Source organism: Lingula anatina, chromosome 1 (assembly GCF_051362555.1).
Source record: "Lingula anatina isolate TDL-2025a chromosome 1, LinAna3.0, whole genome shotgun sequence".
In the NCBI taxonomy this organism is placed as follows: Eukaryota; Metazoa; Brachiopoda; class Lingulata; order Lingulida; family Lingulidae; genus Lingula; species Lingula anatina.
The window spans coordinates 36,112,320-36,125,712 of NC_141767.1; the positions used below are offsets into that span (position 1 = coordinate 36,112,320).

General features: G+C 36.2%; 3 protein-coding genes across 6 annotated transcripts; 1 reads left to right on the plus strand and 2 right to left on the minus strand.

Moving 5' to 3' along the window:
• Positions 1-64: 64 nt before the first annotated feature.
• Positions 65-3,833, minus strand: LOC106168619 (uncharacterized). Its single transcript, XM_013547762.2, has 4 exons — positions 3,721-3,833; positions 3,093-3,368; positions 2,742-2,864; positions 65-2,431 (listed from the first exon to the last, which is right to left on the minus strand). The coding sequence occupies exons 1-4, from the start codon at positions 3,773-3,775 to the stop codon at positions 1,200-1,202; spliced, it is 1,686 nt and encodes a 561-aa protein (XP_013403216.2). The 5' UTR covers positions 3,776-3,833; the 3' UTR covers positions 65-1,199.
• Positions 3,833-12,687, plus strand: LOC106168595 (histone-lysine N-methyltransferase KMT5B). 4 transcript variants are annotated; one of them, XM_013547722.3, is made up of 8 exons: positions 3,833-3,922; positions 7,034-7,172; positions 7,622-7,787; positions 7,969-8,081; positions 8,243-8,429; positions 8,749-8,885; positions 9,234-9,391; positions 9,668-12,687. In XM_013547722.3, exons 2-8 carry the CDS (start codon positions 7,039-7,041, stop codon positions 10,579-10,581), a joined length of 1,809 nt encoding a protein of 602 aa, XP_013403176.2. In that variant the 5' UTR covers positions 3,833-3,922; positions 7,034-7,038; the 3' UTR covers positions 10,582-12,687. The 4 variants fall into 4 exon arrangements, with proteins under 4 accessions (XP_013403176.2, XP_086854131.1, XP_086854111.1 ...); XM_086998005.1 differs by having other exon boundaries at positions 3,904-3,922; positions 7,038-7,172; XM_086997985.1 differs by lacking the exon at positions 3,833-3,922 and adding an exon at positions 6,328-6,505.
• On the minus strand, positions 4,310-6,133 carry LOC106168620 (uncharacterized). The gene is made up of 4 exons (XM_013547763.3): positions 5,785-6,133; positions 5,389-5,490; positions 5,074-5,199; positions 4,310-4,892 (listed from the first exon to the last, which is right to left on the minus strand). The coding sequence occupies exons 1-4, from the start codon at positions 6,013-6,015 to the stop codon at positions 4,761-4,763; spliced, it is 591 nt and encodes a 196-aa protein (XP_013403217.2). The 5' UTR covers positions 6,016-6,133; the 3' UTR covers positions 4,310-4,760.
• Positions 12,688-13,393: the final 706 nt, after the last annotated feature.

The following is a 13,393-nucleotide window of genomic DNA, read 5'->3' on the forward strand; positions in this document are numbered from 1 at the left end:
CGGTGTTGTGATTTAGTGTGACACAAAGGAAACATTAAAAACATTGACTGAATCAAAAGCGAACTGTTACTGTGCCTTACGCCAGTTTATTGAAAAGAACTGTTTATCAATACGAAGGAAATACTACCTCGTAAACGGTATTGATATTTTATTGAAGTAAACAGTGATAAGCTCCATCCAATGCTTCCAGAGAGAGAGAGAGAGAGAGAGGGAGAGAGAGAGAGAATTGCAATGACAGAACTGCTTTATAGTAAATTAATTCAATTAAATCCATTGATTTTTTAAAGATATTACACAAATTACATATTTAATAAATTAAATACAATATAAATCAAGGCACAAACTGGCAACAAGACATACTTTAGGCTTACATACAAAAGCAGCACCTTGGACTGAACTATAATTGTTTGAGCAAACACTAAAAGGTTACAAAAAATACTTTGGCACCATTTTATGATCACTACCATAATTTCTCCTGGCAGTCAAACATGCCAAATATTCTTTTACAGAGATTATGCTAATTCATGAATCAGATGAATCACTTAAGTATTATGAGCTGTAGAAAAAATACACATCCTAAATTATTCTAAATGCCTTATATTATTGTCTAAAACCCCACATAACACAGTGAATGAACTGAATAACAATGATAAACATAACTATGAATAAACCACAAATACATTTTTATTGAACACAAGGGTAAAATGCCATGTGCCCTTTTGAATGCCATCAAATAGTTGCAAATAATTGAACTGACATAGACCTTCTGATAGCTAATCACCTCTGTGGGATTTCATAATCAGATACTGACTGTATATCATTCTGCATTATCATTTAAAAGGCATGTACACTTATATTACTACACAAATGCTGATAATTTTAGTTATATACATATTCTCTTAAAGGTCATTCTGAAATCAATGTGCTAGGAAGCATAACCAAGCCTGTAGCCAGCAGTTTCATGGGGGGTCATCTACAATAGCCGACCTTTCTACCTTTTTATTTCTTTACTTGGAACAGCTCGAAGTGACACAGCTCCTAGATCAAATTTTGACTCAGAATGGACCTCTTATGGCCAAAATGATAGTTCCTTAGGACCCCCCCATCCTTGTCTATGAACCTCATAAAAGTCAAGTACCCCCACCCCCCATCCCTGTCTAGGAACCTCATAAAAGTCAAGTACTTCAACCTAATTCCCACTAAATAGTCATCTCAAAGTCAAAGGCAATGTTATCATGTCCCCAGTCTCTCCTATTATTGGCACCTGAATGTGCTGGAGAAAACAGTGGTTCTGTGGCATGATTCTGTGCACTATGTGTATGGTCAACTACACCATCTTCCAAACCTACATCTTGATCCAGGGAATTGATATCAGTTTCCAGATATATTGTATGGTGGGTACGTTGCCCATCCACTCTGGATGTTCTTTCTCTATGATCATTTAAACCATCACATGCATTATCCCGACTAGTTTGTGAATGAATTTCTTTATTAGAAACATTGCCATATACAAGTGATGAAGCGGGAGCACGAGATGATGATGATGATGATGATGACCGTAGTTCTGTTTCATTTGAGCACCTGTCTGTAGAAGTCATGTCTGCCACAGTATTCTTCATTGTTGATGGAGACCACTTCTTGTTGGCAGTGTCTGATACATGTGTATGGAGAGGGTTCTGGGAATCAGGTCCTGTACTGTCTGCACCACAGTCAGCAACTGTGGCCCTTTCACTGCTGGTATCACGACAATGATTTCTATCTGTCTCCACCACCCATATGTCAACCGCCTCTTCTCTTGCACGGACCCCGGGTCCCTCAGTGGCACAACTTGAATTCATCTGAGCACCAGTGCTGGCAAGTTCAGTTTCCTCTAAAGCATACAGGGTTGAATCTTGCTCTTGAAAATTGCGCATCGAACTCATCCGTGATCGACTGCAATGAGGACTCGTTCTCTGTTTTTTGCGATTCTTATACCTTGTCCTCCCACAGGGAGAGTCGAAACTTCTGTCCACAGCACTATAGGGTGGAGGGGGCTCGTCATCTGTGGGGAGCATTCCTATTTCAGAGTAAGGTGGAGGGCTCCTTGCTATACTGATATACCCATTTTCCTGCACAAAGTGTATGTTTTGAGATAGATTAGGCACACAGCAGGTTGTGTTTGCTTGGGATTGACTAGTGGAAGAAACTGTGTCCCTGTCTCTCTGCGCCCTCGTTTGACGTTCCAGTGACTGCTGCCAAAAATGGCGATTGGTGCGACTCCTCCTACGTCGTAGTTCTGACTGTGTCTGAACCTCACGAAGATGGTGCACACGGGCTCGGCAAAATGCTGTGATGGTGATGACTAAAATCAAGAAGAAAGCCACAGAAATGCCCATTGCTATATACAAGGGCGTTGATATACCTCCCTGCTCAGAACTTGGGGCTGAAATAACTAAAAGAAAGAAAATATATGAAAAATAAACCAATGTGAAATTTAAAATAGTGACATCAAATACTGAAGAAACTTTCCAGAGAAAATATCACCTTAATACTTAGCATCAAGTTCAATCTTTAAAGAGAAAAAGACAATGTGGGCTCGTGTCTTACTATTACATTACCATGAAAGAGAAGTGGAATAAACTATAATACCAAGTCCCATCACACTTATAGTAGCCAGGCATTCAAACATAAACATGGGGTTCAAATAGTGCAGAAAGATAAAAAAAAAAAAAAATCACAGTATTTTGCAGAACTGAACTTACTACATCCATCCTCATCTTTCTGGTTCAGGCACTGGTGGTGTCCATCACAGCGGTCCATCAATGGAACACATTGACCATCACCACAGGAATAGTGGTCACTGTCACAAGATATTGAATTGTTGCCTATGGAGTTAAAGAAAGGCATCATCCATAGTGAATTAAAAGACCTGAAGTTATCGATTTCCCAAATATTAGGGCTGGTTGCACTCTTTAATTAACTTATCAATTTTGCCTGGCCTAACTAAACCAATTTTCAAAATTTAGCTTTCCCAAACTTTATGTTGCCAGTTTATATGTCGCAGACTGAAACAAAAGTCAAACTGAATTGTCCTGCATTTTCCTATGCCTCACCTTGCACAATAACCTCCACCCTCCCCTCCTCCACAGACAGGTTCTGATGTAGCACTTGGCATGTCAAGACAGCACTGTCCCTGACATCCACGGCCGTCAACCTTGTGGTATACTGGTTTATGGGGGTCTCCTGGTACTTGCTACCATACACCCCTCGCCAGTCCACTGTCCTAGGAGGCACAGTTGAACTCACACTGCAGTTGACATCTAATCTGGCTCCATACTGTACGAAGATGGGACTTCGTGGGGTAAAAATAATGACAGCAGTAGTGACATCTGAAATGGAAATTTGAAAAAAAAATTATAAAATGGCTGCAGTTTAAATTAGAATTTTACACACATGTTTATGATGTACATATTGTTAAATTTCTTTAGTTCTGGTAAGGAGGTCAAAATAAAAATATCAAAGAAATTTTGAATAAAAAATGATATTTGCAACAGAGTACGTGCACTTGTCAAATTACAAGTCCCCCCCCCCCCCTTAAACACTTTTGGAAATTCAACAGTCAACAAGATTTAGCACTACCGTGGGCACTGCTAGATGATCAGGTTAGTTAGCTCAGTCATTAATATTCTTTTATATCAACGTTCAATCAGGCATCAACATGCGCCAATGCAATCAACTTACCGAAAAATATCAATAAGTAATTTATGACACGGAGCAGGATCACACGACCAACCATTTCTGTCCCACAATGCCCTGCTTTGTTTGGGTTCAAATTTCACCGCCAGGTGGCAGTCGACAGTCTGAGAGCACATGGCTCAAGAGGAGTCAATCACAACAAAGCGGGTTATCTTCTTTCTTTAACGCAAGTTTTAATTTACTCAAGGTGAGTTCGAAAAGCGTGGTCAAAATTTGTAAACACACATTTATTACTTGTAAAATGCACTAAAACCACCATCCTGTATATTTTCGACATTTTTCAGAGTACCCACGTACAGGTACATGTGTACCATCCCGCTTAGACCTATACTACTAGACAGTAGTTGTCTAGATGGCAAACTGTGTCGTGTATTTTGATCTGGTCACTCATCCCCATCCTTCAAATGCCATTTTGAACGTGCCGACTTAGATATGTCCAGGGTTATCAGAAGCTTATCTTTATTTGTTGCTAACAATAACTTTTAGACGTGCTTGAATCAATTTTAATTGTTTGTAAGAGGTTTCTGTCATTTTCTTTGTTTCAAATTTTTATAAAAAAAAGAAATACACAGACTCCAGTTTGACATGCGTTTAATTGACAAATCTTAGCATCTAAAAGCCAATACAGCATAGGTTAGAGTACACCTGAAAATGTTTTCTTTCAATATGACACATTTAAAAAGTTTTTCATGACTTCCTACAACCAAATTGGGAAACAGATACAATTTTTTGTGCTGTAAACTTTTGATGTACTCCTCCCTGTCATAAAGAACGTGCCCTTTCTGGAACCATATAAAAAATGCATGCACAGTTGATGAGATTTGTGTCTTTATGTACATAAAAAAGTTAAATGTCACTGGAGCTTGATTCAGTATTATCACACTCTGAGGTCAAAAATAGCATAGTTATTCCAAATTGAACTATGAATGCTTTAAATTCCACCATTTTTTCTTGTATATTTTTTAAAGTTGGCCTGCAAAAAAGGGGGCAATCCATTCTGCACCTCCTCCTCTCTCTGTCTGCAATTATTCAGTCTTTTCTAAATGGTCCATGTATGCACCAGTCACAAGCTCTTTCTTGTCTATACCCAACTTCTGCATGAGATCTTCGGCTATTGCCTGCCCTTCCTCAAGGCTTTGTCCATCCTTCATCATTACCTAAAAACAGAACATGTCATCATTATTGTATTTCTCTGTTTTTGTTTACTAATAGCAACAAATTTATCTTAGGACAAAAGGAGGTGAACAGTGTTTGCATAAAAACTTTTATCTTTGAGAATAGCAAATGAATATGAACTGCAGCGTTTCCAGCAATAAAATATTTGTCAAAGTCTGATACCTCTAGCTCCATAAAATCTCCTAGGCCATTTACTTGGTCTACATGAACCCTTGTCTGTCCCACCATAAAGAAGTATCGGGTTTTCTTTACAACTCCCCTTATACCAATGGCTTGCCTAAGCGTTTCCTAAATTCACAAAAAAAAAAAAAGAATGTATGGCCATTTCAGTCAATCAGAATAAATCCTTTGCAGTATACAAAGTAATACTTTGAGCAAATTAACAATTAGTGACATAATGAGAACTTATCAAAAATAGATAAAAATAAAATAATAATAGGTAAAATAATGAATAAAAATAAATGTTATTTTTATTACCTTAAAACCAGATGGATCTGGAATTGGTGTTTTCACAAAGTGACTGGATTTTGGACCCTCTGTATCTTCTCTTTCATAGTAAACCAACTCTGCACCTGTTGACTGTTAATAAAAGACACCTTATCTTTAAAAATAATTTATATACAAGAACTTTGTGTGAAATGAACATATATATATACACACAGTAGTTCAGACAGCTTGGAATCCAAAGCTATATTTTTCCTGATGATACAGCAAAATTCAGTGTAATGTAAATTAAATAGAGACCCCATAGGAACCTGATGAATGTGCCCAAATAAAAAATGTTAATATTTACCACTAAAAGAAATCAAGCTAAAAAAATGGATGAAAATAAATTGACCTTTTATAAATTTGATCAGATATTCATAAACTTACTTGTCGACTTTTTTGCTCCCGTAATTTCAGCCTGCCATTTGGTGTGACAAAGAAGGTGTCCTCCTGAACGAGTACATCTGAAGAATCGCTCAAGCTGGCTGCCTTTGATTTTAGCTCTTCTAAATTCGCTACCTTCGCCTTGATCTCTACATTTGTTGGCATGATAACAGATTTATTTTGAAATTTAGCTAATTGATAATGCAAACAAAACAAAATTCGATTACCACGCATGAAGTGTTTTTTAATGCTCAGCAAGTAAGTTGTGTTTCTTACTGAATGGAATAACGTATCAGTTAAATATGTCAATGTTGTTTACACTTGTATTTCCCTCTTCTTTCGACCCACATGGCAGTGCTTTTCGATCTCCATACAGTAAAGAATGGCACCACACTGTATTATTGCGCATAAAGTAGTTCCTTGTAATTTTACAGAATTACACACTTGTAAATTATGCATCTTTCGTTTTTATGTTATTTTAGTTTTAATAGTGCACATTTAAAGTTAATTAATCAGATAAAACATAACAGAATGAATGTGTTTTGTATTTATGTTCGGTAGATTTAAAGATTTCTTGTTCGCCATTTTGAATATTCAAAAAATCGTTTCCTGAATTTCCAACATATGAAATTTTATGTCTAAGCTTATTGTTTTAAATAATGAGAATTCTTTAAAGCTGGATCAGGTCTTGGACATAATATATTTGAGTTTATTACAAGATCAGGTAGGTATTTGCTGGGTTTACCCTGTTGTGATGCTTCTCATGTCGGTTCGTTGACGTAGCTAAAAAATCGATTAACTTTTTTTTTCGCCGTAACCTTAGCATTAAGGACACTGGCATGATAATTATTGATAACGAAAATTCATGATATCAAATCAGTTTTCATGCTGCCAGGCGTCACGCTTTGAGACTGATGCTGACCCTCGACGTGATTTTGATTCTTCCCTTATTCATTCTGTTCATCCCGACAGCTGTGGGTTACGCAATCTGCGATGTACCAACCGATCGCATTTATTCGTGCTGGGATTTGGTGAAATATTTCTAGACAACCCACGAAACGCGAATCAAATGTTAAAATCACTGGCATAAATATCTTATAAAATACAATATAAACAGCATTTCAAAAACATTTCAGTAGAGAGGCTTCCAGAAAAACGATAAGAAACTTAGCAGTTTGCCATTGATGCAGAACATGAAATCTTAGCTGAATTGAAATACATGCAGTAAAAAATTTTTAACTTTTATTTTCAGCCAGGATGGGGATTGAAGGTGGTAGATCTATCCCTTCTACTGGAATGACCCCTAAAGAACTGTGTGAAAATGATGATCTTGCAACCAGTATAATAGTCGACCCATACCTAGGATTTGTGTCGCACAAAATGAACACACGGTAATATTGCTGACACTGAAAGAATAATAATTGAAAGAATACATTTAAATCATATGTATAATTTTTGGGGTTTAAGTTAACACGATAGTTTGTTTTGGAGACTGATTTGCCATGTGATTTTATGAGCAAAACCTCCACTTATTACCACCATTGTAGCACACAGTGATTGAAAGTGATCCACATGCACACTGCAGCTGTGAAAAAAAGTCAATTCTGCCATTAAAATGTTGCTGGTAGTAAAATGGATTCATTCCTGATATACAGTTACTATACAACTTAATGGTGAACGTATGATATTTTAAGTCAGATTTTGATAATAACTTGTAGCCATGAGTGAAATGTGATAGAAATCATATTTCTACAATAATATGAAGACTATTATATAAATATATACTTTTCATAGTGTTAATTTCTTTGGGAATATTTTAATTTGATTATTTTGATTTTAGGTTCCGCCCAATCAAAGGTATGCAAGAAGAATGGAAAGGGTGTGTAGAGAGGTTTAAGAAGCACCAGTGTTATGAGAAAGCATACAAGGAATTGATGTCAGGAGACTGGGGAAGAACATGTTTACTCACCAAATCCAAAGCACAACAGAAAACAATGAAGGAACATGTAAGATTCAAGGGACAAATGCTGGACTAACATGAGTTGGAGAATTAAAAATTAAAAAATTTAGAAATGTTTGACTTTTATTTAATGAAGATGAATTGTGATAACTTGTTGATTGTCTTCAGTATTATCCATGACAAACACAACTGTTTTGGAAAAATATGTAATTGTCTTCTCATTTCAGATGTTCAGGTTCCTTCAAATGTTTGATGCACAAGCTGGGTTTGAAATCATGGCATGTCATCGTTACTCTGCAGAGGGGGAAATGGGTGGAAAGCTAGTGGCAACTAGAAAGTGGTATGAACTACACATTAATATGTAAATTTGTTAAACTCTTAATTCATTTACATATTGAATTGTTTTTGTTCACATCATTAAGTCTACCTAGGCAGACATCATTTTAAGTCTCCGGGGAGAATCCCTGTAACTTACAGTTATTTTGTATGATTTTGAAACAGGAAGAAGCAAGAAAAGATAAAAATGCTAGTGGGGTGTATAGCTGAGCTGACAGAAGAAGAAGAGGCACAGATCTTAAGACCAGGGGAAAATGATTTCAGTGTGATGTACTCCTGTCGTAAGAATTGTGCTCAGCTTTGGCTAGGTCCTGCTGCCTACCTCAACCATGACTGCAAAGCCAATTGCAAGGTACCACCTATTCTAACTTGATTGCAGTGCTTAAACAAAATAATTTTCTTGTGCTCTGCATTAGTTTTAGAGATCCGTTTATAATTCATTGGTCACAATCATATTTACAAGTGTGAAAGAATGGTGGAAGCTGAAAAAAGACATTGGTTACAGATTACCTAATCAGTCTCTTTGTGCTAGAGTATTTTGCAGAAAAAATAGTAACACAGTGCCCACATGAGATAAAAGATGATGAGGCCACTTATAAGACATTGCTGTCTTTGAGCAAAGTTGTTGGCAAACCTGTTTAACCCAGAATTTATTATTATTTTTTCCAAAGTTTGTGTCGACTGGTAGAGATACCGCTTGTGTTCAGACCCTGAGGAATATTGATCCAGGAGAAGAGATAACTTGTTTCTATGGAGAAGATTTCTTTGGAGACAACAACTGCCTGTGTGAATGTGAAACTTGTGAAAGGTAAAACTGATTAGCTGTTTGTCTCTGTCAATTAATCAGCTGGGAGCTGGGGAAATGGGACATGTTTCATCTATATCTCTGTCCTCATGTCATAACTTTGTAAATGGTTTATCATTAGAAGAGATAGAACTGAAATCGCCCTTAGGAATTAAATAACTCTACATGAGGCTTTTGAATGGGTTTATGAAAAGGTCACCTCTGCTTACTTTTGAAAACTATATATTTGTTGTCAGATGGTCAGAGCTCATTGATCCCATACATCATCACTCTATTTACATGTATACATTATTTTCATCTTGGTTGATATCATGTATTATTTTGAGAACAAGTTTATTCTCTTTTTATAAGACTTCAGCAAGGTGCCTTCAAGCCAAAGCATACTCCTCAGAAAAAATTAGCCAATGGCTACAGACTCAGGGAAACTACTGACAGAATCAAGAGCAATCAGAATCAGACCAATAGTCAAAAACCTTCTGCAAAGTCTGTGATACCTGTACCAGGGATAGGTAAGGGTCATTGTGAAATGTGGTAAATAAAGCGTCTTCAGTTTGTGTACAGTTATGGTGTAGGAATTAGTGTAAGAAAATTCTGCTGCAAATGCAAAGACATACTGGAGCAGTTTAATCGTATGTAAGAAAACCTGAATAAAACGTAATTAATGCCATGCACATGAAAAAAGGAAGGAAATTAAGATGTTTTCATTGGATTCAGCTGATAAAAATTACTGATGCATTCTATATTCACAGTATTAACAATATTGTTTCTTTTCATTTTGTGTTTAGACAACTGGGATAAGCGGTCCAATAACCTGACCAAGCACGCACACCTTCTGACTAAGGCCGAGTTGAAAAAGCGAGGGATTACACGCTATGACGCGGAGATGCTGCTTTCTCAAGGTCACAAACTACCTGACCCTAAAGCTTTCACGGAGAGAGAATCAGGAAAGAGGGGGACAGAGAGTAAGATAGCAGACTTAGCCCAGAGAAGGGGAACAAGGGGAGACACATCACAAACAAGAAAGAACTTGTCTCCATCTCACTTTAGCTGGTCTCCTTCCAGGTTCAATGGTTCTCCGACAAGATTTGGAACTTCTCCCACGAGACGCACACGGTTTAATTCCTGTGATGCTGATTCAACAACGGAAAATTACGTAGAGAACAATATTGTTTGTAATGCATCACCATCTAGAATAACAAGGCGGATGCTTAGTGCCCCTGAGACATCCTTGAGATTGTATGACGATTCTGAATTCAAAGATGGAAGTGAGACTAGTGGTAGCATGGGAAGTGAACTGTCCGAGTCCAGTTCAGATATACAAGACATCGGAGCAAAACTTCGCAGCTCTCATGGGAAATATGGATTTCACAGTATGAACGGTGATGCAACAGATAGTCAATGTGGAGGAATGCTACAGCTTAAAATTCCCAAATTGAAAATCAAAATAAGGAGAGACCAGGATGATGAAGGCTATGAAATTTTGGGCACAACAGCATACAGACGTAAATCCAAGAAGAAAAAATCCAAGAGCAAGAAGCACAGGGACAAGAAGCGGTTTAGTGAGAGCTTTTATGCAGGGAGTGATGAAGAGGTTCTGGAGAGAAAAACTAATTTGAAGAGACTGAAGCTGAAGTTTGGAGGAGACTCTATTGACATTGACACATGTATTCCCCCTAGCAAAAGGCAGCGTATATATTAATGATAACCATGTGTTAATTTCTAAATTTTGATAGCGTAGATATTTTGCTGGATTCAAATGGCAACATAGGTTGCTGAAAAAAAAAAGTTCTAGGCTCTCTGGTTATACTTTTTAGTAATTTGGTGCAATATCTTGGATTATTCTTGGCAAAAGGAGATCATTTGTTTGTTCTCTAAAATCATTAAGTGCAATTTACTTTCATTGTATGTTTTTTTGATGTGTTCCACCAATTTGACTTTCATCTTGCTGAAAACATGCACATTTCAAGCACTCCTATGTATTCAGAATTATCATTCAGTTCATTTTTAGGCATCATGGTTTCATACTTTGCTATATGGATATCAGTTTGCTTTCAAGAGCATTTGGAACTTGGTCTTAATAGATATAGTACTATTAATGAATTAGTGTGGATCTCCTTTGTTTTTGCAATTCTGTCAAATGTTAAGATGTTGCTTAAAAAAAAACAAAAAAACAATGGGTAAGCTTGTTTGGAAGCAAAGTCTTAAGAGAAGTTACCTTTCACTAAAGTAAATAAGATGACTTGTAGACAATGCACGTTGATAAAAATGGTTATGTCAATATTGTTCTCCAGATGTTTGATACCAGCAAATACTGAGTTTCAGAAATTGCATTTCACCATGTTCTTATTCAAAACCAATGTATCACATATATAACACTGGTAGAATTGCAACTTACGGGATCACTGAAGTTCTCACAAATCTTTTCATTTTTTACGGTACTTGTGTCAGAAAATTAACCATTCTTGCCAGCAGAGGGAGATTGTTGAATGCATTTTTTCTATGACTACATATTTATTTGGTTTGGATTATTACCTGAACTGTCACTTGCACTCAGTTTTTCCAATTTGATTTCATAAATTTTAATCTTGAACAGATGCTGTAGGCTTATTTACTCAGCATATTTCAAATTACAGTGCAAGTTATGATTAAATTAATTTTCTGGTAATTGTGGACACATTGCCAAAGTGTTCCCTAAAATTACTTTTAAAGTGGGGGTCTAGCGAGTGCAGTCACTCACATCAGTTGTCATTTGGGGAAGTACGAGCAACATGCACGCAGTATTACATGTATGTACACACTGTATGCTGTAAGATATAGAATTTAGTAGTTATGAAAATGCTTTGGAAGGCATTTTATTTATGGTTTTTGTAGGCTTGTTTGAGAGATCATATGGATGTTTGCTAAAATATTGTAGCATTAATATGTTGGACTGGAGTGGAATTCTGAATTGTAAAGACCTGTTGTTTATTTGAGAATTGGCTTGTGATAACCATTTTTATTAGAGATTTTAATATCAAACAAGGTCATAACCTCATTCATTATAAAAGATTCATGAATAACTACAGGTTATGGATTATTTAAACTCACTGTTATGTAAATTATTTCATTGCAACTGTTTGACTTGAACGTAAAACATTTGGGGAGTGCTGAGATTGTGAATTGTGCTTGTGAACAAAATTTGAAATAGTAGTTTTTGTAACTGAGTTGATATTATTTGCTGTTTTATTATATTATTGAAACATTTAGAGCCATGAAGATGTGTATGAATGCATTTCATAAATCTTTGAGAGTTGAACATTAAAACTATTGAAATGTTAATTATCTTTGGTTAATAAATGCTAAAACATATGGATCCCGGATTTTACTATTGGTGGAGGGCTGGGGGCGCAGAGTTAAAAATGTTTTTTTTTTAAATATATGTAAATGAAAAGCTTGACATTAATGTATGTACAAACTATATTTAAAAAAAGGAAAATAAGGATTGGTAATATGGATACATCTTAAAAATGTGCATTTTAAATCTGTGCTACAACTTATTTAACAGTTTTGCATGTACATTACCTCTCGATCCAATATAGTTTAGTCTCTTATGTTCAAAGATACTTATATTCAACACAGTCTACTGTATGAAGTTTGCTACATGGTATTTATTTTCTTTTACATCTTGTAGATAGTCGATCTTACCTGCTGTCAGGTTCATCATGATCTCAGTTTACTAAGTTTTGGGAAGTAATTAGCAGTGTATTGTATTGTTAGTCAATTATTTGTTGATGAATAAAATCTCAGTTTAAATTCCTTTAAAGTATCTGGCTGTGCTCTTTTGTGTCTTAAGACAATTTTATTATCTCATTTTTCATAAAAAGTACTTGGAATTAAGACGGTGAGACCTTTCAGAACAAGTTAATCTACAGACTAACAGATCTGCCGACTAAATATGGCTGACTCACATGTAGGCAGTGCTGATTAAGTCCATGGCCTCCCTGCCTCCACATGCTGTCGCTGCAGGGGGCCATCCAATTAAACCTTGGAGCTAAGATTTAAGCCCTTTAATTTTGTTGATAGAAGTGAAATAGGAGTGTAAAGCCCCATTTAGAAAAGGGACTAACTAGTCCGAGGGTCAAATCTGATGACCTGCTAAAAAGCTTGTTGCCTAATCGACACTGAATAGATATCCTGTGGGGAAGTATTAAAGTGGATCGGCCATATTTGACCCTCGGACTAGTTAGTCCCTTGTTCTGAATGGCCCCTGACAAAAGAAAAATTGTGTAAACTGTCTCTTTATTCAAGGTGAACAGTGATAATAATTTCATCAATGTAAAAAGAAAGTGTCATTTGTTTTAAATCTCGGACTAGGCTAGACCAAGGCATTAGATTTCTATCCAATCATTCCTTGGGGAGAGCTACCTCAAAAGCAATGGATGATAAAAAAAAAAAAAAAGAAAAAAGAAAGAAAGAAGAAGAAAAAACTTCTTCTAAATTAAAACCTGCATAGAGTTGCCGAAAAATAATAA

Excerpts from the sequence above, each read along its gene's own strand:
- LOC106168619 (XM_013547762.2), bottom strand. The coding sequence starts at position 3,775 with ATGGTTGGTCGTGTGATCCTGCTCCGTGTCATAAATTACTTATTGATA. Across the intron at positions 3,369-3,720 it reads TTACTTATTGATATTTTTCG|ATGTCACTACTGCTGTCATT; the intron begins GTAAGTTGATTG and ends TTTCCATTTCAG. Across the intron at positions 2,865-3,092 it reads GGTGGAGGTTATTGTGCAAG|GCAACAATTCAATATCTTGT; the intron begins GTGAGGCATAGG and ends TTAACTCCATAG.
- LOC106168620 (XM_013547763.3), bottom strand. The coding sequence starts at position 6,015 with ATGCGTGGTAATCGAATTTTGTTTTGTTTGCATTATCAATTAGCTAAA. Across the intron at positions 5,491-5,784 it reads GGGAGCAAAAAAGTCGACAA|TCAACAGGTGCAGAGTTGGT; the intron begins GTAAGTTTATGA and ends TTTTATTAACAG. Across the intron at positions 4,893-5,073 it reads GAGATTTTATGGAGCTAGAG|GTAATGATGAAGGATGGACA; the intron begins GTATCAGACTTT and ends TTCTGTTTTTAG.
- LOC106168595 (XM_013547722.3), top strand. The coding sequence starts at position 7,039 with ATGGGGATTGAAGGTGGTAGATCTATCCCTTCTACTGGAATGACCCCT. Across the intron at positions 8,082-8,242 it reads CTAGTGGCAACTAGAAAGTG|GAAGAAGCAAGAAAAGATAA; the intron begins GTATGAACTACA and ends ATTTTGAAACAG. Across the intron at positions 8,886-9,233 it reads GAATGTGAAACTTGTGAAAG|ACTTCAGCAAGGTGCCTTCA; the intron begins GTAAAACTGATT and ends TCTTTTTATAAG.